The 26,647-nt window shown below is 36.8% G+C and overlaps 1 protein-coding gene across 1 annotated transcript in view; it reads left to right on the forward strand.

The window, feature by feature from the left end:
* ZNF782 (zinc finger protein 782) overlaps positions 1–26,647 on the forward strand; it is a 58,219-nt gene that overhangs the window by 3,383 nt on the left and 28,189 nt on the right. Inside the window, exon 3 of the mRNA XM_055310510.1 lies at positions 3,427–3,553. Coding sequence (XP_055166485.1) covers positions 3,427–3,553 — 127 coding nt within the window. The remainder of the gene's footprint in view (positions 1–3,426; positions 3,554–26,647) is intronic.

Below are 26,647 nucleotides of genomic sequence, written 5' to 3' on the forward strand. Positions count from 1 at the left end.
CTTCTGACATTACATTTCATTAAAAAATTATTCATTTTTATTTACATTTTTAAATGTACTTTCATGAGCTTGTTAATAGCATTTTCTTAGGATTTCAAGGTGTTTATCTGTTCTATCAGTAGTTCCTTTTTTGATCAGCTTAATTTTATTTTGGCATAAAGGCTGCTAATCAGAAGAAGACAAAATATGTTCCAGTTGTCTCAATCTGAAACCTAAAATTTCAGGGTCTGAAGGTCTTAATATTCTGTAGACTCTGGGCAGTAGACTCCAAATAGTGGGAATTGACGGACATATACTTGTCATATTTGTACTCTCTACCTTTGCATACCCACCTGTCAGCACTATTTGTTGGCAAAAATATACTTTGTCCATTGAATTTCCTTGGCATCTCTGTGGGAAACCAATTAGTAGGTATGTAGGGTCTGTTTCTGGACTCTGTTCACTTCTGATCCTCATTGTTAATGCATTTGCTAATACCACGGTATCTTAATGAATGTCTCTTTACAGTAACCCCTTTTTTTTTTTTTTTAAGATTTTATTTATTTGAGAGACAGAGTACCCAGAAACAGTGGGGAGGGGCAGAGGGAGGGGGAAAAGCAGACTGTCTGCTGACCAGGGAACCCACATGGGGCTCCATCCCAGGATCCTGGGATCAGGACCAAAGCTGAAGGCAGATGCCCAACCGTCCGTCTGAGCTACCAGGGTGCCATACTTTACAGTAATTCTTGAAATCAGACAATGCGAGTCTTCCAACTTTGTTCTTTTTAAAAACTGTTTTGGATATTGTAGGTCCTTTGCTTCTTTATAGAAAGTTTTGAAAATCCTCTTGTCTGTCTCAAAAAAGTCTGCTGAGATTTTGCTTGCACTGAATCCATTAGAATCCTGTGGTGCAGGGATCAGGTTGGTCAGAGTTAACATCTTGATAATTAATGAGTCTTCCAATTCATGAATACAGTGTCTATCTTCATTCACTTAGGTGATATGGAGGACTTTGAGGGTATTGAGTTTTATCATTTTGTGTTAAAAAGATAGTTTTGACTACAGTTTACAAAAATAACACTGTCTGCTGTCTGAAAATAGACTCTAGACTAGAAGCAGGAACAATATAGGAGCTTATTTCTATAATCCTAGCAAGAAAGGATGATCGTAACGGTGTTAGTTATTTTGAAGTGATAAAACTCTGGATGTAATTTAAGGTAGAGCCAGCAGTCTGAGAATGTGTGTTTCTTTTCCACAACTTTGCAAATAGAGTGTGCTGTCAAATTCTGAATTTTTACCAATGTGGTTAAAATAATCTGTTTAGTTTTATAAGCTTTTCTCATAAGTGAGATGTGGAACATCTTTTTTTGTTTGTAATAACCTATATTTCTTTTTTGTTGAACTATTTATCCCTTACCTGTTTTCCTATTGATGTGCTGATTTTAATTACTGTATCCACTATATTGTTATTGCCCTTTTCCTGTGATATAAATTGCACAACTTCCCTGAAGTTTTTTGTAATTTTGACCTGCTCATGATTTTTTTTTTTTTTTTTGGTTGTAAAAGCATTTGATTTTTGTGTCAAATCTAGCAGTTTTTTCATTAACATTCCTGGATTTTCAGTCCTAATTGGGCATTTCCCACTCTAATGTTGTAAAGTAATTGTTCTATGTGATCTTCTGGAATTTGATCTTTTTTTTACATTTAGATCTTGAATATACTTTAATTTTTGTCCTGCTCTGTGGTACAAGATATTTATTTTCCCAGATGGCCAGCTAGTTACCCCGTGACATTTTTGTGTCCATACGTTCCTTATGCATTTGAATGTCACCTATATTCAAATAGGAAATGTATTTTGTTAATCATTCTTCCTATTACACACTGGTTCTAGGTCCTGTTCAGTTTAAGCTAGGATGCCTTTTTAGGCTCTCATCACTTCCCTGCTCCTTCTGCTCACTTCTGTGTTTGTGTTAGATTGTGGCCAACATTGTCCTTTTTGCTTATCTAATACTGTTTTATCCTCTATCTTCCAGAATTTGTTCAAATTTTGGGGCCTTCTGCTGGGATGTTTCTCAGTATTCCCCTTTTGTCGAACTTTTATAGTAGGTTTCGTATTTTACCTGAGTGTGTTTTCTGAGGCATGGAAGTAAATGTGTATGTTCCATCTCTTCCCTTAAACTACAGGAATCATACTTTTAATTCTGTCTTCTCTTAATTTCTAGTACTATAATCTTTCCAGTTTTTCTTTCTACTATTCCAGAATTCTTTCTCAGCCGTCATGTACTTCCTTTTTCTACCTACCTCTTAAATTTTACTCTTCCCTTGAATTCTCTACTTGGTCCTTTTCTCTCCTGTTTCTGTCATTTTTGAGCTGTTCCTTTTTCTCAAATGACTTCAGTTAGCCATCTTAATAACTGGTATCTCCTAGATCCTTATTTTAATTTTGGACCCTGGCCCCAGATCATGCAATCAACAATGAATTAAATAATTCCATCTCTATTTTCCACAGATATTTTGAAGAACATCTACCTCATGATGACCCAACCTCTGACTCTTATTTATTCTTCCAATCTCTACATATGACATCCGTATCTACCCAGTTGCTTTTGCAGCATTTCTGTATATAGCTGCACAGGAAATTAATGACCAGATTTTGTTCCTGTAAAAGATTAGTTTCCCCTTCTTTATCTTGGCCTTAATGTAAGTCATCTCTTAAATTGGTCTTTTGTTTTGCTACTTAAAACTGTCCACCTTTCCATATGGAGCAGTAGTTCCTAACTAGAGTTGATTTTGCTCCCCGGGAGACATTTGGCAACATTTGGAGATATTTTTGGTAGTCACAACTGGGATTATTGCTGGCATCTAATCAGTAGGAGACAGGGATATTGATAAACATCCTGAAGTACACAGGACAGTCTTCCACAAAAATAGCATTATCCATAGTGTCAGTAGTGCCAAGTTGAAAAAATCCTGTTCTAAAGCATTGCTCCTGAAATATGAATCTGGTAGTATGTAAATACTTCCCCAGTCTTACATGTATCTCTTCATTAGTTTTCTGTTACCCCAGCAGAGATCTCCAGATTGATATTGTATACTGTACAGAGTGCTCAGCATAATCTGTTGGTGTGTGGGAAATGTATACAGGAATCCTATTTATAATAACCTTACCTAAAAAAATAAGGCCCTAAGTTTTCTTATTATATTAAGTGACAATATATGTGTATAAATTAAAAGTAAATATAAATAAATAAGAATATGAGGTTTTTTTTTTAACTAATCGTGTACATATCCCCAATGTGTAAGACAGAGTTAGGACCGTGATAGTCATCCTTTATAGTATTTTGTTTTAAACTCTAAATACTAAACATAGTAACACTTAGTTTCCAAAAATATTTTTCCATGTCCCTGATTCTGGCCCTCAGATTGATCACAATTGTGCTGTTATAGGCATCAGTGTCTTTCAAGGATGTGACTGTGGAATTTACCCATGAGGAGTGGCGGCAGATGGACTCTGCTCAGAGGACCCTGTACAGAGATGTGATGCTGGAGAATTACAGCCACCTCGTCTCAGTGGGTGAGCAGACCTTACTATGTGACTCCCTTTTGACTGCATGTTCTAGTTTTTCTTTTTTCTTTTTAAAATGTTAATCACTTTTGTTGAGGTGTGTTTAACAGATAATAACATTTAGGACTTTTCAGTGTACAAGTCAGTGAATTTTGAAAAATTATATAGTATATTTTCATCGTCAAACTCATAATTTGGAATGTTTCCATCACCCCTAAAAGATTCTTGTACCCCTTTGCAGTGAGTCCCCTATGTCCATCCCTAACTCTCAGACCCTCAGCTATGTCACTGACATGCTTTCTAATGTAAGCACTTTGCCTTTTCTCAAATTTTATATCAGTGGAATCATAAAGCATATACTCTATTCTGTCTGGCTTCTTTCACTTAGCATAAATGCTTTTGAGACTCATGGACATGTGTGTCATTCTTTCAGTTGATAGATACGTGGGTTTTTTTCCGGTTTGGGGCTATTATGAATAAAACTATGAATGATCTATATAAGTCTTTGTATCAACATGTTTTCATTCCTTGTGTAAATACTGAGGAGTGGGTTTGCTGGGTCTTCTGGTAGGCTTATATATAACTTCATAAGAAATTGCCAGATGTTTCCAAGTTGGCTCTACTGTTTTTCATGCCTATTAGCAATGTCTGAAGATTCTCATGTTCTTCGGTTACCAACATTTAGTTTGATAAGTCTTACTATTTTTAACCATTCTAGGTAGTATCACTTATAATGACATTTTAATTTGTGTTTCCCTTATGACTAACAGTATGGAACCTCTTTTCATGTGCTTTTTTACCAGTAATAATCTTCTTTAATGAAGTGATCACATTTTCAGCTCCATTTTTAGCTTAGTTTTTTGTTTTTTTTTTCATCTTCTCAGAAGTTCAGACCTTTGTCTAATATATGTTTTGCAAACTTTGTCTTGCCTTTTTTTTTTAAGATTTTATTTATTTATTCGTGAGACACACACACACACACACACACACACACACAGAGAGAGAGAGAGGCAGAGACACAGGCAGAGGGAGAAGCAGGCTCCATGCAGGAAGCCCAACGTGGGACTCGATCCGGTCTCCAGGATCACACCCTGGGCTGAAGGCGGTGCTAAACCGCTGGGCCACTGGGGCTGCCCTTGTCTTGCCTTTTTAAGAAAAAATATTTTCCAATTATTTTACATATAGTTTTGAAGAAACTTTATATGATAGTAATGGCACAGTTTTATTCGTCAGAAGTTTCCTCTAATGCTTATATCGTACATAGTACATAACTATACTATATCAATGCCAGGAAATAGACATTGATACAGTGTATATGAATAGCTGTAGCCATTTTATATCATGTGGAAATTCATGTAAACACCACAACAATGAAGATACAGAACTGTCTTATCCTAAAGATTTCTTTCATACCACCTCTATAATCATACCCATCCCCTCTCCCACACCATCCCTAATCTCTACCAGCTACTAATACACTCTTCATCTACCTGGTATTCTGCTTTATGAATATAACATTTATTTATTTTTTTAAGATTTATTTTTATTTATTTATGATAGACATAGAGAGAGAGGCAGAGACACAGGCAGAGGGAGAAGCAGGCTCCACGCCGGGAGCCTGATGTGGGACTTGATCCCGGGACTCCAGGATCGCACCCTGGGCCAAAGGCAGGCGTGAAACCGCTGAACCACCCAGGGATCCCCTAATATATAACATTTATTTAGGCGTTCACCTGTTGAAAAACATTTTTAGTCATTTGAATTTTTTTTAGTATTTTAGTTGTTTCTAATTAGAGGCTATTATAAATAAAGCTGCCGTAAACATTCCTGTTCAAGTTTTTGCATGAACATAAATTATTTTTCTCTGGGATAAATGCTTAGTATGATTGGGGTTGTATGGTAAATATATGTTTCAGTCTTTAAGAAACTGCCAAACTAGGACTCCTGGGTAGCTCAGTGGTTGAGCATCTGCCTTTGGCTCAGGTCATGATCCCAGGGTCTGGGGATCAAGTCCTATATCCAGCTTCCCGCAGGGAGCCTGCTTCTCCCTCTACCCATGTGTCTGCCTCTCTGTCTCTCTCATGAATAAATAAAATCTTTAAGAAGAAAAAAAGAAAGAAAAGAAACTGCCGAACTGTTTTTCAGAATGGCTTACCACCATTTTGCATTTCCACCAGCAGTGTATGAGAAATCCAGTTTCTCCCTATATAGTATCATCAGTATTTTTTGTGTTAGTGGTTGTAATGGGTATATAATGGTAGCCCATCATGGTCTTAATCTGCATTTCCTTAATGGCTAGTGATGTTAAATATTCCTAATGTTCCTATGCCATCTATATATATCCTTAGGAAAATATCTGTTTATGGCTTTTGTGCATTTTTTCCATCTTTATTGATATATAATTACAAAAATTATATATCTTAGGTATACAATTTGATGTTTTGATGGATGTACACATTGTGAATCAATTGCCACAATTAAGTTAATTAACATATCCATGACCTGACCTAGTTACCTTTGTTTTCTTTGTGATGAGAACACTTAAAAATCTGCCCTCTTGGCAAATTTCTAGTAAACAATTCAGTATTATTAACTCAGATTACATTAGATCTCCTAACTTACTCATCTTGCATAACTGAACTTTGCACCCCTTGATCAACATCTCCCCATTCCCCATCTTCCAGCCCCTGACAACCACCATTCTACTTTTATTTTCTAGGAGTTCGACTGTTTTAGGTCCAGTGAGATCAATATTTGTCTTTCTATATGTGGTTTATTTCATTTAGCATAATGCCTTTAAGATTTATCCATGTTGGACAAATTTCCTTCCCCTTTTTTGGCTGAATAATGTGTGTGTGTGTGTGTGTGTGTGTGTGTGTGTGTGTGTACACATCTTTATTCATTTATCCATCAACAGACATTTAGATTATGTCTTGGCTATTGTGAATAAAGCAGCAAAGAACATGGGAATGCAGATATCTTTTTGAGATCCTGATTTCATTTCCTTTGGATATATCCAGAAATGGAATCCAGAAATAGAATCCAGAAATGGAATTGCTGAATTATAGAGTAATTCTACTTTTTTTAAAGATTTTATTTTTAAATAATCTCTACACCCAGCATGGGGCTTGAATTTACAACCTGGAGATCAAGAGTCACATATTCTTCACCAACTGAGACACCCAGGCACCCCAGGGTAGTTCTCTTTTTAGCTTTTTGAGGAACCACCTTACTATTTTCCATAAGGGCTGTCCCAATTTACATCCCCACCAGTAGTGCCCAAGGGTTATGTTTTCTCCATATCCAACATGTGTTATCTTTTGTCTTTTTGATAATCACTATTTTCTAACAGGTGTGAAGTGATATATCATTGTGGTTTTGATTTGCATTTCCCTAATGTTTAGTGATGTGGAGCACATTTTCATTAACTTGTTTATATGTATAGCTGCTTTTGAGATATGTCAGCTCAGGTCCTTTGCCCATTATTTTAATCTGATTATATGTTGTTTTGTTTTTTGCTATTGAGCTGTGTGACTTTGTGACTTCTTTGTATATTTTGATTTATTCATTACTTTTTGAATATTTTCTCCCATTCCATAGGTTGCCTTTGCACTCTTGTTTCCTTTGCTGTCCAAAGGCTTTATAGTGTGATGTAGTCTCACTTCTCTAATTTTGCTTTGGTTGCTTGTGCTTTTGGTATCATATCCAATAAACCATTGCCAACACTGATGCCAGGGAGCCATCTCCCTATGTTTTCTTCTAGGAATTTTATGATTTTTCATTCTTATGCTTAAGTCTTTAATCCATTTTGAGTTGATTTTTGTATGTAGTTTGAAATAACAGCCCAATTTCATTCTTCTGCATGTGGATATCCAGTTTTCCCAACACCATTTATTGAACAAACTGTTCTATTTCCATCGCATATTCTTTGCACCATTGTTTAAGTCAACTCTATATGTATGAATATATTTCTGGGCTTCTGTACTAATCTATTGGTCTATATGCCTGTTTTCATGCCAGTACCATGATGTTTTTATTACTATAGCTTTGTATAATATATTTTGAAGTCTGGTAGTGTGATGCCTCTAACATTGTTCTTTCTCAAGATTGCTTTGGCTATCTAGGGTCTTTTGTTGTTTAATATGAATTTTTGGATTTTTTTCTACTTCTGTAAAGAATACCTTTGGGATTTGAATAAGAATTGCATTAAATCTGTAGATCACTTTGGGTAGTATAGACATTTTAACAGTATTAATTCTCCAATCCATGGGATGTCTTTCCATTTGTCTGTATCCTCTTTAAATTTTTTTATTGATGTTTTGTAATCTTTAGTATACAGGTCTTTCAGTTCTTTGGTTAAATTTATTCCTAAGTACTTTTAAATTTTCTTTTCAGATAATTCATTGTTAGTATATAGAAACTGTTGATTTTACATCCTCTAACTTTACTGAATTTATTAATTTTAACATTTCTTTTTTGTCTTTAGTGTTTTCTACATAGAGAATTGTGTCTGCAGACAGATAATTTTACGTCTTCCCTTCAGGTTGAGATGCATTTTATTTCTTACCTAATTGCACTGGATAAGGTTTCCAATACTATATTGAATAGAATTGGTGAGAGTGGGCATACTTGCCTTGTGCTGGATCCGAGAGGGAAAACGTAGTATTCCCCCATTGATTATGGTGTTTACTGTGGGCTTTTCGTATATGCTTTATTGTATTGAGCATAATTGATGTATTTAGATCTGTTTTGTTGAGAATTTTAATCATGAATGAATGTTTACAAATGAAACTTTGTGAAATGATTTTTCTTTGTTTTTTGGTATGATCACATGGGGGTTTTTTCCCTATAATTTCTTTATGTGTTGTATCACATAGATTGATTTGCATATAAACCTTGCATCCTAGGGATAAATCTCACTTGTTCATGATATATGATCCCTTTAAATATGCTGTTAAATTCAGTTTGCTAGTCTTTTGAGAATTTTTTTAATCTATGTTCATCAGGGATATTAGATTGTAGTTTTCTTGTGATGTCTTTCTCTGGCTTTAGAATCAAGGTGATGGTGGCCTCACAAAATGAATTTGGAAATGTTCTTTTTTCCATTTTTTGAAAAGGCTGAAGAAAGATTGGTATTCCTTAAATGTCTGACTGAATTCTGCAGTTTAGCCCTCTGACCCTGAGCCTTTTTTTTTTTTTGTCAAGAGGCTTATGATTAATTATTCAATCTTCTTATTTGTCATAAGTCTGTTTAGGCTTTCTCTTTCTTTTTGATTCAAGTGTGATAGATTGTATATTTTTAGGAATTTATTTATTTCTTCTACATTAATCAGTTCATTGACATTTATTTAGATTAGTTCCTCATGATCCTTTTTATTTCCGAGAAATCTGTTATAATATCTCCTCTTTGCATTATTTTTGTATATTTTCTTATTGGAGTTCCTCTTTGCATTTTTAATTTTATTAGAGTCATCTTTCTTTTTTTAGTCTAGCCTAAGGGTGTGTTCATTTTGTTTATTATTTCAAAATACCAACTGTTGGCTTTGCTGCTTTCTCTAGTCGCCATGATATTTATTTCTGCTCTTACCTTTATTTTTAAAATTATAACAATATTATTTTATTTTATTTTTTATCTTAGTTTTAAGGGTAGAGTTTAGTGATTCATCAGTTCATACAGTACCCTCCTTAATGCCCATCACCCAATTACCCCATCACCCCACCTCCTCTCTAGCAACCTTAGTTTGTTTCCTAGAGTTAAAAGTCTCTTATGGTTTGTCTCCCTCTCTGTTTTCATCCTACTTTATTTTGTCCTTCCCTTCCCCTATGTTCAATCTGTTTTTTAAATTCCTCCTATGAATGAAATCATATGGTATTTGTCTTTCTCTGACTTATTTCACTTAGCAAAATATACTCTAGTGCCATCCACATCATTGCAAATGGCAGTATTTCATTCTTTTTGTTGGCTCAGTAATATTCCATTGTATAAATATACCATCTCTTCTTTATCCATTCATCACTCAGTGGATATCTGGTCTCTCTACATATTTTGCTCATTGTGAACATTGCTGCTATAAATATTGGGGTGCATATGCCCCTCCAAATCACTGTTGTATCCTTAGAATAAATACCTATGAGTGCAGTTGCTGGGTCTTAGGGTAGCTCTATTAACATTTTGAGGAGCCTTCATACTGTTTTCTGGAGTGGCTGCACCAGTTTGCATTACCCCAAAAGTGTAAGAGGATTCCCCTTTTTTCTAACACTCATCAACATCTGTTGTTTCCTCAGTTGTTAATTTTAGCCATTCTGACTGATGTAAGGAGGTAACTCACTGTGGTTTTCGTTTGTATTTCCCTGATGTTGAGTGATGTGGAGTATTTTTTCATGTGTCTGTTAGCCATTTATATGTCTTCTGTGGAGAAATGTCTGTTCATACTTTCTGCCTATTTCTTGGCAGGATTTTTTGGTTTTGGGCGTTGAGTGTGGTAAGTTCTTCATAGGTTTTGGATACTAGCCCTTTATCTGATAAGACATTTGCAAATATCTTCTCTCATTCTGTAGATTGCCTTTTAGTTTTGTTGATTGTGTCCTTTAGTGTCCAGAAGCTTTTTATCTTGATTAACTCCCAATAGTTCATTTTCGTTTGTTTTCCTTCCCCTGGAAATCTGTCTAGCAAGAAGTTGCTGTGGCTGAGGTTAAAGAGGTTGCTGCTTATGTTCTCCTTTAGAATTTTGATGGATTCCTGTCTCACAGTTAGGTGTTTCATCCATTTTGAGTTTATCTTTGCATATGGTGTAAGAAAGTGGTCCAGTGTCATTCTTTTGCATGTGGCTGTCCAGTTTTCCCAACACCATTTGTTGAAGAGACTTCTTTTTCCATTGCATATTCCTTCCTGCTTTGCCAAAGATTACTTGACTGTAGAGTTGAGGGTCCATTTCTGGGTTCTCTATTATGTTCCATCAATCTATGGGTTTGTTTTTCTGCCAATACCATACTGTCTTCATGATTACAGATTTATATTACAGCTTGAAGTCTGGAATTATAAAGCCTCCAGTTTTGTTTTACTTTTTCAACATTGTATTAGCTGTTTGGGGTGTTTTGTGGTTCCATATAAATTTCAGAATTGTTTGTTCTGGCACTGTGAAAAATGCTGTTATTTTGATAGAGATTACATTGAATGTGTCATTTGTTCTTCCAAACCATGAGCATGGGATGTTTTTCCATTTCTTTGTGTCTTCCTCAATTTATTTCATAAGTGCTCTATAGTTTTCAGAGTATAGATAGAGTCATTTCTTCTCTGGTTAGGTTTATTCCTAGATATCTTATGGTTTTTAGTGCAATTCTAAATGAGGTGGATTCCTTGATTTCTCTTTGTACTGCTTCATTATTGATGTATAGAAATACAACAGATTTCTCTATGTTGATTTCATATCCTGCAACTTTGCTAAATTCCTGTATCATTTCAAGCAGTTTTTTCGGTGTAGTTTTTTGGGTTTTCTGCATAGAGTGTCATGTCATCTGTGAAGAGTGAAAATTAGATTTCCTCTTTGTCAATTTAGATGCCTTTTATTTCTTTTTGTTACCTGATTGCTGATGCTAGGACTCCCAGTGGTATGTTGATAAATAGTGGTAAGAATGGACATCCCTGTTGTGTTCCTGACCTTAGGGGGGAGGCTCTCAGTTTTTCCCATTGTGGATGATGGTAGCTGTGGGCCTTTATGATGTTGACATATATTCCTTCTACCCCTACTTTCTTGAGGGTTTTTATCAAGAAAGGATGCTATATTTTGTCAAGTACTTTTTTCTGCATCTACGGAGAGGCACAATGGTTCTAGTCCTTTCTTTTTTAAATTTTTATTTTTTTAAAGATTTTATTTATTTACTCATGAGAGACACAGAGAGAGGCAGAAACATATGCAGGGGGAGAAGCAGGCTACGTCCAGGGAGCCTGATGTGGGACTTGATCCCAGGACCTTGGGATCACAACCTGAACCAAAGGCAGATGCTCAACCACTGAGCCACCCAGGTGTCCATTTTTTTTTCTTCTTCTTCTTTTTTATTTATTTTTATTTATTTATTTATTTATTTATTTATTTATTTATTTATTTATTTGATTTTTATTTATTTATGATAGTCACAGAGAGAGAGAGAGAGGCAGAGACATAGGCAGAGGGAGAAGCAAGCTCCATGCACCGGGAGCCCGACATGGGATTCGATCCCGGGTCTCCAGGATCGCGCCCTGGGCCAAAGGCAGGCGCTAAACCACTGCGCCACCCAGGGATCCCTTCTTCTTTTTTTTTAATGTGATGTATCACGTTGACTGATTTGCAGATGTTTTTTTTTTTTTTGATTTTTATTTATTTATGATAGTCACAGAGAGAGAGAGAGAGAGAGGCGCAGAGACACAGGCAGAGGGAGAAGCAGGCTCCATGCACCGGGAGCCCGATGTGGGATTCGATCCTGGGTCTCCAGGATTGCGCCCTGGGCCAAAGGCAGGCGCCAAACCGCTGCGCCACCCAGGGATCCCTGATTTGCAGATGTTGAACCACCCTTGTACCCATTTGGTCTTGGTGAATAATCCTTGTAATGTACTGTTAAATCCAATTAGCTAGTAGCTTGTTGAAAATTTTTGCATCCATGTTCACTGGGATATCAGTCTGTAATTCTTGATTTTAGTGTCTTTGTATGGTATTGGGATCAAGGTAATGCTGTCCTCATAAAATGAGTTTGGAAATTTTACTCCATTTCTGATTTTTTGAAGTGTCAGAAAAACAGGTATTAAATTTCTTTAAATATTTGGTAGAATTCCCTTGGGAAACCATCCAGCCCTGGACTCTTTATTTGTTGGGAGATTTTTGATTACTGCTTCAGTTTCTTTGCTGGTTATGGGTCTATTCAAGTCTTCTATTTCTTCCTGTTTCAGTTTTGGTAGTTTATATGTTTCCAGAAGTGCATCCATTTCTTCCAGATTGCCTGATTTGTTGGCATATAGTTGCTCATAATATTCTTTTGTAATTGGGTATCGGTGGTGGTGGTTGTTGTCTTTCCTCTTTTATTCATGATTTTATCTACTTGAGTCCTCTCTTCTTTTTAATAAAGCTGGCCTAGAGATTTATCAAATTTGTTAATTCTTTCAAAGAACTATCTCCTTGTTTCATTGATCTGTTCTACTGGGTTTTTAAAATTTCTGTATCGTTGATTTCTACCCTATTATTTCCCTTCTGCTGCTAGATTTAGGCTTTATTTGCCCTTTTTTCCTAGCTCCTTTAGGTGTAAGTTTAGGTCATATATTTGAGACTTTTCTTGCTTCTTGAGGAAGGCCTGTATTGCTATATACTTCCCTCTTAGGATTACCTGTGCTACATCCTAAAGGGTTTGGACTGTTGTATTTTCATTTTCATTTCCTTCCATTTATGTTTTTAATTCTTTAGTTTCCTGGTTGACCCATTCATTTTTTGGTAGGATGTTCTTTAACCTACATGTATTTATGGTCCTTCCAAATTTTTTCTTGTGATTGACTTCAAGTTTCATATCACTGTGGTTCAAAAACATGAATGGTATGCTCTTGATTTTTTGTACCAGATGAGTCCTAATCTGTGACCCATATGCATGGGTCTTGTTTTTGTATTAATTCTGATACCTTATGTCTTTTGATTGGAGCATTTAGTCCATTTGCAATTCAGAGTAATTATTGAAAGATGTGAATTTAGTGCCATTGTATTACCTATAAAGTTACTATTCCTGTAGATTGTTTCTGTTCCTTCCTAGTGTTTGTTACTTTTGGCCTTTATTTCCACTCACAGAATCCCCTTTAATATTTCTTGCAGGGCTGGTTTAGTGTTCACAAACTCCTTTTTAGTTTTTGTCTGTCTTGGAAACTCCTTATCTCTCTTATTCTGAATGACAGCCTTACTGGATAAATTATTCTTGGCTGCATGTTTTTTCCATTTAGTACATTGGATATATCTTGCCAATCTCTTCTGGCCTGCCAGGTGTCTGTGGATTGGTCTGCTGCCAGCCTTATATGCCTACTGTTATAGGTTAAAACCCTTCCCTCCTGAGCTGTTTTTAGAATTCTCTCTATATCTTTGTATTTTGTAAATTTCACTATGCTATGTCATGATGTTTACCTACTTTTGTTGATTTTTAGGGGGCATTCCCTGTCCCTCTTGGGCTTGAATGCCTGTTTCCTTCCCTAGATTAGGGAATTTCTCAGTTGTAATTTGTTCAAACCGTCTGTCCCCTTTTCCCTGCTCTTATTTCTCTGGGACTCCTATGATATAGATATTATTTCGCTTTGTGGAATCCCTGAGTTCTATGTGTACCTTCATAAACTAATAGTTTTCTTCACCTTTTCTTTCAGCTTCATTTTTTTTTCATAATTTTATTTTCTGTATCACCTATGTTCTCCTCTGCTACTTCAGTCCTCATACTGATTTTATCCAGTCTTTTTGCATCTTAGTTACAGCATTTTTTATTTCTCTCCAGCTAGTTTTTAGGTCTTTTAGCTCTTCAGCAAAGGTTTCTCTGGTGTCTTCTATATTTTTTTTCAAGTTCAGCTAGTAATCTTATGACTGTTGATCTAAATACTTGTTCAGGTATATTGCTTATATCTGCTTTGAGCAAGTCCCTGGCTGTGATATCTTACTGACCTTTCTTCTGGGGAGAATTTCTCCATCTTGTCATTTTGGCTAAGTTTCTATCTGTTTCATGTTATGGAAGCTTATTATGTTTCCTGCATCTCAGAGTAATGCTATATTAAAAAGAGGTCAAACACTGTGCAGGGCCCAGCCATTTGGGAAGTGTTTCTGGTGTATGCTGTGTGCACTCTGCTGTTGTGTTTTGGCTTTTCTTTCCTACTGGCCCATCCCCTGCAGAGTTCCTCCTTGATTGCAGTGGGGAGTGTTTGCAGTTCATCTAGGTGGCTTTGATTTGTTGAAAAAAAAAATCTGAAAAGGAAAGAAAGGAAAAAAGAGAAAAAATCCTGATCCTAAAAAAGAGAAAAGGAAAAGGAACAACAACAACAAAAACCCAGGCAGACAATCAGAAAAACTATAAGCCTGATTCCAAAAAAAGAGGAGGGGGGAAAGATGAAAAGAAAAAAAAGAGCCTGATCTAAAAAAAAAAAAAGAAAGAAAAAAAAAAAAAGAAAAAAAATCTTAGGTTATTTATTTTTTTCTTCTTTTCTATTATGTGCACTTAGTGCTATAAACTATTCTCTGAGTACTGCTTAACTGCAACACACAAATTTATTTTCATCTAAAAATAATTTCAGAATTTCTCCTGTCTTATTTGATGCATTATTTAGAAGTATATTGGTTAATTTCCAAATATTTAGGAATATTCTAGCTATCTTTCTGTACTTGATTTCTTATCTACTTCTGGTGTAATCTGAGGACATATTTTTTAATTTCTACACACATTTGTTAAAATATGCTTTTTGACCTAGAATATGTTCTATTTTGATGAGTATTTCATGTATACTTTGGGCGAATGTGTGTTCTTCTATTGTTGGAATAGTCTTAATATATGTCAGTAGGTCCATGTTCATTGCTAGTGATGTTCAAGCTGTCTACATCCTTAGTAAAGATCTGCCTTCCTGATTTGTTAATACTGACAGAGCAGAGTTCAAGGATCCAAATCTAACAGGAAGTTTTGTGTATATGTTGTTTAGTTTTTTGCCCGATATGTTTTCAAGCTCTGTTTTTAGGTGAATAAATATTTAGAATTGTTGTGTCTTCATAGAGAGTAGACCCTTTTATAGAGGGTAATATCCTGGTAATGTGTATGATGTTTGGTAATCTTCCATGTTTTGAGGTGGAAGTTTGACTTTCTCTGAGTTAATGCATTTCAGTTTTCTTTCTTTGATTAGTATTAGCATGGCATATTTGTCTTTATCGTTTACCTTTTAACCATTCTGAGTCTTTGTATATAAAACATATTTCTTACAGTCAGCACAGAGTTCCCTTCTACCTTTTTTAAAATCGTGTTGACAGGGATCCCTGGGTGGCGCAGCGGTTTGGCGCCTGCCTTTGGCCCAGGGCGCGATCCTGGAGACCCGGGGTCGAGTCCCACGTCGGGCTCCTGGTGCGTGGAGCCTGCTTCTCCCTCTGCCTGTGTCTCTGTGTCTCTGCGTCTCTCTCTCTCTGTGTACGACTATCATAAATAAATAAAATTTAAAAAAAATTTTTTTTAACTTTTCATTGAATTTATTCTTTGATTTTCCCTACCAGTTCCTTTTTTTCTTCTTGCCTTCTTTGCCTTCATGAACGTTTTATATGACTCCAATTTATTCCTTTTCTTAATGTATCACATATACTTATTTTAAAATCTTTTTAGTGGTTGCTTGATATTTACATTATACCTTTTTAAGTAATCTATGTCCATCTTATAACCATAAGACTATCACTTCACACATAACCATACCACTTCACACATAGTACACATGTAACAGCTATGTATCATAACTGTGGCCCTTGCCATCCCTTCTGCTAATGTTATCATTAAGTTATTCCTATGCTATAATCATCTCATAGATTGTTATTGTTATCATTATTTTTATCTTGGACATTCTAGGAATTATGAGATTCTAAATCTTTTTCACCTTCAGTTTCACCTTCCTCTGGCATTCTGGCAGCTGGAGACAGGAAAATACTGTTTCTTACTGCCAGGTAAGGTTTGGAGTCCAGATTCTCTACTTAGCCTGTGTAGACACCATGAGTTAGGGATTGGGGCCAGTTTTTGCTGCTGGTCTGTGGTGAAAGTCTTGGCTCTGTACTAGTCCTCTTCTGACATCACCCCACTGGAAAGGTGGAAAGGTACTTTGTTACTGCAGAATGGTTGTAGAAATCTCTCTTTACTGATAGAGGCAGGCATCAATGTTTTCTCATGGTATACAGCTAAAGTAAAGCAGTTGTCTAAAATTTTCTTTCTAGGCTACCCCTTTCCTTTTACTTGTGTAGAGAAAGCAATCTTTAATGGGATTTTTTTTTTTTTCTGTGTACATTTGCTTGCACAGATTGGGTTGTTTGGGTTGCTTTTATCCAGTATTGAATTTATATATGTTAGGCAAAAATAAAACTCAGGAAACTAGGTGTTCATTCTTAGATTCAGGGATCATTAGCCAATTTCTTTCCTTTGTTCCACTGTCCAAAGTCTCTGTATTTTTGCCTTATATGTAATTAATGTCTAGGATATAAGATGGTCTTAAGGGGAGGGACAGAATAAAGTATGTCTAATTAATCTTACCTGGAACCATCAGCCTCTGAAATTTTCACTTAAGAATTGCTTTTAAGTTTAGTGTAATTTTTAAATATGTGAAATATATATGTAGTTCAAAAACCCAAACTATATTCAAAGATAAGGTCAAAGCCTCATTTCCATTCTTCTTCCCTTCATTCTTTCCCCTCCTGTCCTACTTTTATTACTTTCTGATTTTTCTGCCAGTGTTTCCTTTTTGCAAATATAAGCAATTATATAATTCCTGTCTCTCTTCCTTTCTTGATCAAAGGAGAGCTTTCTCTGCACAGTATCCTGCTTCTCTTTTTTTTATTTTATACTGAATATTACTCATTGCCTATGTATAAGCTCTTGTCTATATTATGAATTTATGGTCTTCACTTGTGGGTAGATGCAACACAAGTTTATTAACTAGTCAATGATGAACATTTGAGGTTTTATATTTTGCTGTTGTTACCAGCAATACTGTATTGAATAACCTTGTACATATATCATTTTGTACCTGTGCAGGTATACCTTTAAGATAAACTCCTAGAAATGAGATGTTGGGTAAAAGCTAATGAATCTGAAAACATTTTAGTGCCCTAAATTTATATTTCTTAAAGATAGATGTGATTGTATTAGTACCTTACTTAGAACACTCACTGGCTGTTGATTGCTTAAAAATGTCAAAATATGGCTTCAAGAAAATATATTCTCTCGATTGTCTCCACATCTTCTACCATATGCCCTCTTGCTTTCTTTGTTCCAGCCTTACTCATCTGTTTTTAGAACCATGTACACACTGTTTCCTTTTCTTACAAGGATCTTGGTACTTGTTCTTTTCTCTGGAATGCTCATATTTCCTTATTTCGGTTATTCCTATACTTTCCTTAAAGATTTACTCAAGCTTCATTTTATCTTAACATTTGTTTTTCTTTGAGTTTGAAAACTTTCACAAAATAGTAAATAGTCCAGTGAATCCCTCCCCACCCAACTTCAAAAAATGGCACACATTTTTTATAGAAAGGTTTCTTTGAGCTCCCTGAAGTCAAATTGGATTGTATATTTTTGTTTCCTGGTGCTTAGCAATTTTGCAGAGCTACGTTTGTTTATGTAGATTAATTTTAATTTACCCCAGGAATGCTGAGCTTCCCTAGAATGTTCACCAAGTTGCCAGCATAAAAAATATATATAAAAATATTTTATAAACTAGCAACTGATGAGAAAACAAAGTTACTTACAACACCATTTACAGTCACTCAAAATAATCAAATACTAAGATATAAATTGAAAAAAACATGTATAGGACTTTAATGCTGAAAACTACAAAACGCTGATTTAAAAAAATCAAATATCTAAATAAGTGTATATAGTTTATGGATTGCAGTAAAGGGATTAAATCTCACAAAATTGGTAACTGATACATTAAATGTAAATCTTAGACCAAGCAACCTTTTTAAAAAACACAACATTATTCCAAATTTACAAGTGAAGCCAAAGTAACTAGAACAGATAAAATAATGTCGAACAAGAAGTATAATGTGGGAAGTATCACTCTACCGGATTTAGAGAACCCAGAAATTAACCCATGAAAATACAGCCAACTGATTTTTGACAAAGGAAAGAACAATTCAGTGGAAGAAAGATAATGTTACAAAGCAAATGGATATCCAGAGGCAAAAAAGTGATATCAACTTAAACTTCACTATATAGAAATTAACTCAAAATGCACCATAAATTTAAATGTAAATATAAAATGACATAATTTTTAAAATTTGGAGGAAATCAGGGATGCCTGGGTGGCTCAGTAGTTGAACATCTGCCTTCAGCTCAGGGCATGATTCTGGGGCCTGGGAATCAAGTCCTGCATTGGGGAGCTTGCTTCTCCCTCTGCCTATGTATCTGCCTCTCTGTGTGTATCTCTCATGAATAAATAAATACAATCTTAATATTTTTGGAGAAAATCTTTGGACCAAAAACTTGATGATGCATTCTTAGATACACAACAACAAAAACACTGATGAATTGGACTTCATCAAAATTAAAAATTTAGGGGCACCTTGGTGGCTCAGCAGTTGAGTCTGCCTTCAACTTAGGGCATGATCCTGAGGTCCCAGGATTGAGTCCCACATTCGGCTCCCTGCATGGAGCCTGCTTCTCCCTCTGCCTCTGTCTCTGCCTCTCTCTCTGTGTCTCTCATGAATAAATAAATAAAATCTTTTTTAAAAAATTAAAAATTTAGACTGCAAAAAAAAGGATGAGAAGACAAGTCACAGACTAATATGAAATATGCAAATCATATATATCAAAGTAAACTTACTATAAAGTCATAAAATTCAAAGATTAAAAAAAAAATCCAGTTAAACAATGTGAAGGAAGAAGTGTGGCTAGAACACTTCCAGATTCATTTTACTAGGCCGGCATTCCTCTGATACCAAAACCAGACAAACACCACAAAGAGGAAAATTACAGGCCAGTATCCTGAACATATATGCAAAAGTCCTTAACAAAATATTAGCAAACTGATGGGGTGCCTGGGTGGCTCAGTAGGTTAAGTGTCTGTCTTCAGCTCAGGTCCTGGGATTGAGTCCTGCATCGGGCTTACAGCTCAACAGGGACTCTGCTTCTCCCTCTACTTCTACCCCTACTCTTACTGTCTCTCTCCCTTTCTCTCCCTCAAATAAATAAATAAAATCTTTTAAAAGAAAATGTTAGCAAACTTAATTTACAATATAAGAGCATCATATAGCATGATCAAGTGGAATTTATTCCAGAGATGGAAGGATGCTTCACTATCTGGAAATCAATCAACAAGACATACCACATTAACAAAATGATAAAAATCATGTGATCATATCAATATGCAGAAAACACATCTAGCAAAATTCAACATCTACTTATGATAAAAATTCTCAACAAAATGGGTATAGAGGGAATGTATCTAAACATACCGAAGGCCACATATGACAAACCCACAGCTAACATACCGAATGGTGAAAAGCTGAAAGTTTTTCCTGTAAGATCAGGAACAAGGATACCCACTCTCACCATTTTTATTTGACATCCTATTGGGAGTCGTACCACAGCAATTAGGCAAGAAAAAAAAATAAAAGGGATTCAAATTGGCAAGGAAGAAGTAAAACTGTCACTATATGCAGATGACATGATACTACACATAGAAAACCCTAAAGACTCTACAGAAAAACTAATGTATCAGTTCAATAGAACTGCAGAATATAAAAATCACTGTATAGAAATCTGTTGTGTTTATATACAGAAACTATCAGAAGAAAAAAAATCTCACTTACAAGAAATAAAATATCTACAAATAAATTTAAGAAGGTGAAAGACCTGTACACTGACAACAAGACATTGATGAAAAAAATTGAAGAAATGAAATAAATAGAAAAGTATTCTGTGTTCATGGAGTGGGAGAATTAATATCATTAAATAACTCATACTACCCAAAGCAGTCTGTAGATTCAGTGTAATCACTATCAAAATTCCAGTGACATTTTTCACAGAACTAATGTTCTGTTAAAACAAAAACAATGTTAAAACAATTCTAAAATTTGCATGGAGCCACAAAAAGATAAAAAATAGCTAAAACAGTCTTGGGAAAGAACAGAGTTGGAGGCATCACACCCCCTGATTACAAACTATATTACAAAGCTGTAGTAATCACAGTAATATGGTACTGGCATAAAAACAGACACACAGATCAATGAAAGAGAGCCCAGAAATAAACCTATGCATATATGGTCAATTAACTTATGACAAAGTAGCCAAGAATGCAATACAGAAAGGACAATCTCTAAAATAGGTGTTTGGAAAATGGACAGCCACGTGCAAAAGGATGAAATGGACATTATCTTATACCGTACACAAAAGTTAACTCATAATGTATTTAAAAACTTCACTGTAAGGCTAGAAACCATAAAACTCCTAGAAGAAAACAAAGGCAGCAAGTACCTTGATATTGGTCTTTGTGGTTATTTTTTGGGGGGAACAAAAGCAAAAATCAAGTGAGACTACATAAAACATAAGTTTCGGCACAATAAGGAAACCATCGACAAAATGAAAACAACCTAACTGGGAGAAAATAATTGAAAACCATATGTCTTTAAAGAACTCCTGTAACTCAACAGCAAAAACCAAACAATTCATTTAAAATATGGGCAGATGGGATGCCTGGGTGGCTCAGCAGTTGAGTGTCTGCCTTTGGCCGAGGGCATGATCTGGGAGTGGGGTTAAGTCCTACATTGGGCTCTTTGCATGGAGCCTGCTTCTCTCTCTGCTTCTCCCTCTGCCTCTCTCTCATGAATAAATAAATAAAATATTTAAAATAAAATAAAAAATAAAATGGGCAGAGCATCTGAATATATCTTTTTCTGAGGAGGACATTTTGGATGGCCAACAAGTACATGAAAAGGTGCTCAACATCATTAATCATTGAAGAAATGCAAATAAAAAATACGAGGTGTTACCTCACACTACTTAGAATGGCTTTTATCAAAAGGACAGGAAATAACAGTGTTGTCGAGGATGTGAAGAAAAGAAAATCTCTTCTGCACTATTGGTGGGAATGTAAATTGGTACAATCACTATGGAAAGCAGTATTGAAATTAAAATAGAACTACCATATGATCTAGCAGTTCCACTTCTGAGTCTTTATCTGAATGAAAACAGTAACTTAAGGAGATATATTACATGTTCACTGTAGTTTTTTTTTTTAAGATTTATTATTTATTTATGAGAAACAGAGAGAGGCAGAGACATAGGCAGAGGGAGAAGCAAGCTCCCCACAGGGATCCTGATATGGGACTTGGTTCCAGGATCCTGGGATCATGCCCCAAGCTGAAGGCAGATGTTCAACTCCTGATTCACCAAGGTATCCCTCACTGTAGCATTGTAATAGCCAAGATAATCGAAACAACCCAAGTGTCCATTGACAGGTAAATGGACTTTAAGAAATGTATATTTATATATATTTGTATTTATTTACTTGTTTACGGTGAATTATTATTCAGCCCCCCAAAAAGAATGAAATCTTGCTATCTGTGACATGACCTTAAGGGCATTATGCTAAGTAAAATAATTCAGACATAGAAAGACAAACAGCATATGATCTCACTCACATGTGGAATCTAAAAACAAAAACCAAGCTCATAGATACAGAGAACAGATTGGTGGTTGCCAGCAGCAGGTGGTAGGGGAACTTGAAATATGTGATGGGAGTTAAAAGGTACAAACCTCCATTTACAAAATAAGTTATGAGAATGTAATCATAGAAAAAAGTGAAGGAGAGTCCAGTGTAAGATGGCGGATTAGGAGTTCCCAGCTCTTGTTCCCCAGTAATGATCTAACAACTATCAACTGAGGAAAATAGACCTGGGTCATCTCTAGAGTACAATTAACATGTTGCAGCAACCTAGCATAGTGCAAAACTGAGGACAGTGGCTTAGAAAAGCATAGAAAACATTTTACATGTACCACCCATGTCCCAGCCTGGCAGCCTTTGGTGCCAAGAGGACTTATGTTACCTATATTCCTTTGTTGGGGCAAAGAAGAGCAGAAGGGCCCCTGCATCCTTTGTTACCAAGGACTCTAACAGTCCTCACTGTCACAAGACACCTTGCAACTTTCTTTAATGAGGACACATATAGTCTTTGCCTATGGTTACCCTAGCTGATAGAGCTGCCTGGAGTCCATGCTGCTGTGATCCTCTGGAACAGAAGACACTATTGTGTTCTCTTTGGGGGTGAAGCCATGACACCTTGGAAACATCATGAACATGCTAGAGTCCTGAACTTTGATGCTGCCATTCTGTGTGTCTGCACCCCGGCACCATGAGAGAATCTCTTGCCCATGACATCCGTCTATGGGGCACAGGAGACCAGGAGTAGTCCAGCAGCCTTTGCTGCTGCTGTAGATACCTACAGCCTTCACTGCTAACAAACCCCAGTGCTGACTTGCTGACTTTAGCTGATGGAGCTCCTGAAGTCCACACCTTGCTGCCCCTCACAGAGATGGAGCTGCCACACTTGACTTAACTAGTCCCTTCATACCCACCCTTAGGTGAAAGTCTTTCTTCACTGAATCCAGTCTGTAGAGTTTAAAAGAAGTGAATGATCCTAACAAAGGACATCAACACAAAACTAAAGGAAATAAAAGCCAAGCAAACATTATACTACCAAAGGAAAAGAATAAATTTGCAGTAACCTACCCCAAAGATATGGAGATCCACGAATTGGCTGGGAAAGAACTAACAGTAATTGTTTTAAGGAAGATCAGTAAGCTACAAAAAAACAGACCGCTAGCTGAGTGAAACCAGGAAAACATTTCATGAACAAAATGAGAAGTTCAACAAAGAGATAGAAATCATTAAAAAAAAAAATTGGGGGGCTGAAGAACACAATGAATGTAATAGCTTCATCAAGAAGAAATGATCTGTAAATATGTAGGTAGGTCATTTGAGATTATCTAGTCAGAGGAGAAAAAGCAATGAAAAGAATGAAGAACACCTTTAGGAGTTAGGGAATACCACCAAAAGAACCAGTACACACATTCTAGGAGTCTCAGGAAAAAAGAAAAAAACATAAAGTTTATTTAAATAAATAATGGCTAAAACATTCTCAAATCTACAGAGGGAAATGGACATCCAGATTCGTGAAGCTCCAAGGACTTAAATGAGATAAACTTAATTTTTTTAAAATTTATTTATGATAGTCACACACAGAGAGGGAGAGAGGCAGAGACACAGGCAGAGGCAGACTCCCATGCACCGGGAGCCCAATGTGGGATTCGATCCCGGGTCTCCAGGATCGCGCCCTGGGCCAAAGGCAGGTGCCAAACTGCTGTACCACCCAGGGATCCCTAAATGAGGTAAACTTAAATAAGAGCACACCAAGGCACATTATTATCAAACTATCAAAAGTCATAAAGAGAATTTTGAAAGCAGCAAGCAAAAAGTGACTCATCAAATAGAAGGTAACATGCATAAGACTTAGATTTCTCAGCAGGAACCTTGCAGGATAGGAGACAGTAGGATGATATATTCAAAACACTAAAAAAAGAGCCTTCCAACCAAGAATACTATACCTGGCAAAATTACCATTTACAAATGAAGAAGAGCTAAAAGTTTTTCTCACAGAAAGAACAACCAAGGGAGTTTATTGCCATTGACCTGCATTACATAAATGCTTAACCAGAGTTCTTCAAATCAAAATGAAAACACTAAAGTATATGTTAGCATAAACCTCATGAATAAAAATAGTCAAATACAGAATAATGTAACACTGCAATAGTGGTATGTAAATTACTTTAAAAATTAAATAGATACATAATGTAAAAAGAACTCTGATTATAAGAACATAAATTGTACAGAATTTTTATAAGCAACTGATGTTAAGCTGTTATTAAAATAGATGGTTATGATTACAAGGCATTGTATGTGATAGTCAAGGTAACTTCAAACAAAACACCTGTAATAGATACACAAAAGATAGAAAGAAACAAAGCAAATCAACATAAAAAAAATGTTCAATAAAGGTAGCAAGGCAGGAAGAAAAGAAAAAAAAAACGTTGCAAAACAGAAAATGACATAACATAGCATAAGTCCTCACCTACCAATAGGTAAACGTGAGGCGAATGTGATAACCACTACACTACGGAAACCAGGCCACCAATAGGTAAATGTAAGCAGATTAAACCCCCAATGTAAAAGGCATAGGATACCTGAATAATTTTTAAAAAACAGGATCTAGATATAATGCTGTCTACAAGTGACTCATTTTAGACTTAAAGATACATACAGACTGAAAGAGAATGGTTGGGTAAAGGTATTTCATGTAAATAGTAACCAGAAAAAAGCATGGCTGCTATACTTAATATCAACAAAATGGACATAAAGTAAAAAAAAACTCTCTAGAAACAAATGTCATTATATAAGGGAAGGATCAATTGTACAGGAAGATATAACAATTAAATACACACCTAACATTAGAGTCTGTGTATATACACACACAAATACAGGCATACTACATTTTATTGTGCTTTACTTTATTGCACTTCACAGATACTGCTTCTTGCATAAATTGAAGACTAGTAGCAACCCTCCACTGAGCAAGTCTGTTGGTGCCATTTTTCCAACAGCATTTTCTGTATCACATTTTGGTAATTATTAAAATATTTCAGAAATCTTCATTAGGACTTCAGGGAACATGGCAGAGTAGGAAGACGCTAAGCTCACCTCATCCCATGGATACAACGAGATGATGCTCACATCAATGTAAATAACCCAGAAAACAAACTGAAGCCTGGCAGAAAGTAGAGAAGAGGCCATATCAAAGAGGATACAAAAGCCAAAGGTGCAGTATGGAGCTAAACAGCCCATGGGTCTGCCTATGGGAAGGGAAGGATGCCCCTCTCCGAGGGTGTGGAGAGGGGAGTGAAACAGACTCTCACACTGAGGAGGACACACAGGAAAGATTAATGCCCATAACACTTGGCTTTGAAAACCAGAGGACCAAATTTCCTGAGTTCTTAAAATTAGTGGGACTTAACACTCAGAACTTTAAAAATCAGTAGCTGATTGCCTAGAGATCAGGGACTGAGTCTCCCCACTCTTTTACAGACAGCACCACAAGCAGCCTGCAGTGATTAAACATAAGACTAGCAGTTTGAGGGGGCAGGGCAAGATGGTGGAAGAGTCAGGTCCCCAAGTCACCTGTCCCCACCAAATTACCTAGATAACCTTCAAATCATCCTGAAAATCTAGGAATTCGGCCTGAGATTTAAAGAGAGAACAGCTGGAATGCTGAGAAGAGTTCATGCTTCTATCAAGGTAGGAAGACGTGGGGAAAAAGAAAGAAACAAAAGCCATCCAAGGGGGAGGGGCCCCGCGAGGAGCCGGCTAAGGCCTGGGCAAGTGCCCCCAGGACAGGAGAGCCCTGTCCTGGAGAAGCAGGGGCTTCACCAATCTTTGACGGAAAGGCACTCACAGGGAGTTGGCCCAGGATCCCGGGAGGGGCGGGGATGCCCTCAGGCTCCCAGGGACACTAACAGACACCTGCACCGGGGAGAGCGCGCCGCACCCCGCCACCGAGTTCCCTAAAGAGCTGCAGTGCACTGCTGGACCCGTGAGCAGCTCGGGAGCGGTTCAGGCAGAGGCTCCGCGGGGAGGGAACGCGATTCCAACAGGGCAGGCCCGGGAGCACAGGGCGCGGAGAACACAGCCCAAGATCCGGCGCTCCCCCTGGGACAGACAGAGGCCGGAAGGGCACAGGACAGCAAGGACGCTCCAGCCTCCAGGCAGCGTAGCTGAGCAGATCAGCGGCTCCTGCCCCCGGAGCATCCAGGCCCCTGGAGACTGAGAGCTCTGTAGTTACTGCAGGAGCTGAATCCAGGGCTCCAGAGCTGGCCGCTGCCACTGTTCCTCCTGGGGCCTTACAGGATAAACCCCCACTGAGCCTCACAGTGGCCTCACCGGATAAACAGGATAAACATCTTTCACTAAGCCCTACACCAGGCAGGGGGCTGAGCAGCTCCCCCAAGTGCTAACACCTGAAAATCAGCACAGCAGGCCCCTCCCCCGGAAGACCAGCTAGACAGACAGGGGAAAAACAAATTATTAACCAAGCAGCACTGGGAAGTTCCAGGGGAAGTCGAGGGATTTACAGTATACAGAATCAGAGGATACTCCACCTTGTTTTTTGAGTTCTGTTTGCTCCCCCCCCCTGTTTTTTTCTTTTTTTTCTTTTCTTCTCCTTTTTTTTCTTTTCTTTTTCTTTTCTTCTTTCTCTTCTCTCTTTTTCTCCTTTTCCCAATACAACTTGTTTTTGGTCACTCTGCACTGAGCAAAATGACTAGAAGGAAAACCTCACC

The sequence above is a fragment of the Nyctereutes procyonoides genome, unplaced genomic scaffold (assembly GCF_905146905.1).
Source record: "Nyctereutes procyonoides isolate TBG_1078 unplaced genomic scaffold, NYPRO_anot_genome, whole genome shotgun sequence".
Taxonomy (NCBI): domain Eukaryota; kingdom Metazoa; phylum Chordata; class Mammalia; order Carnivora; family Canidae; genus Nyctereutes; species Nyctereutes procyonoides.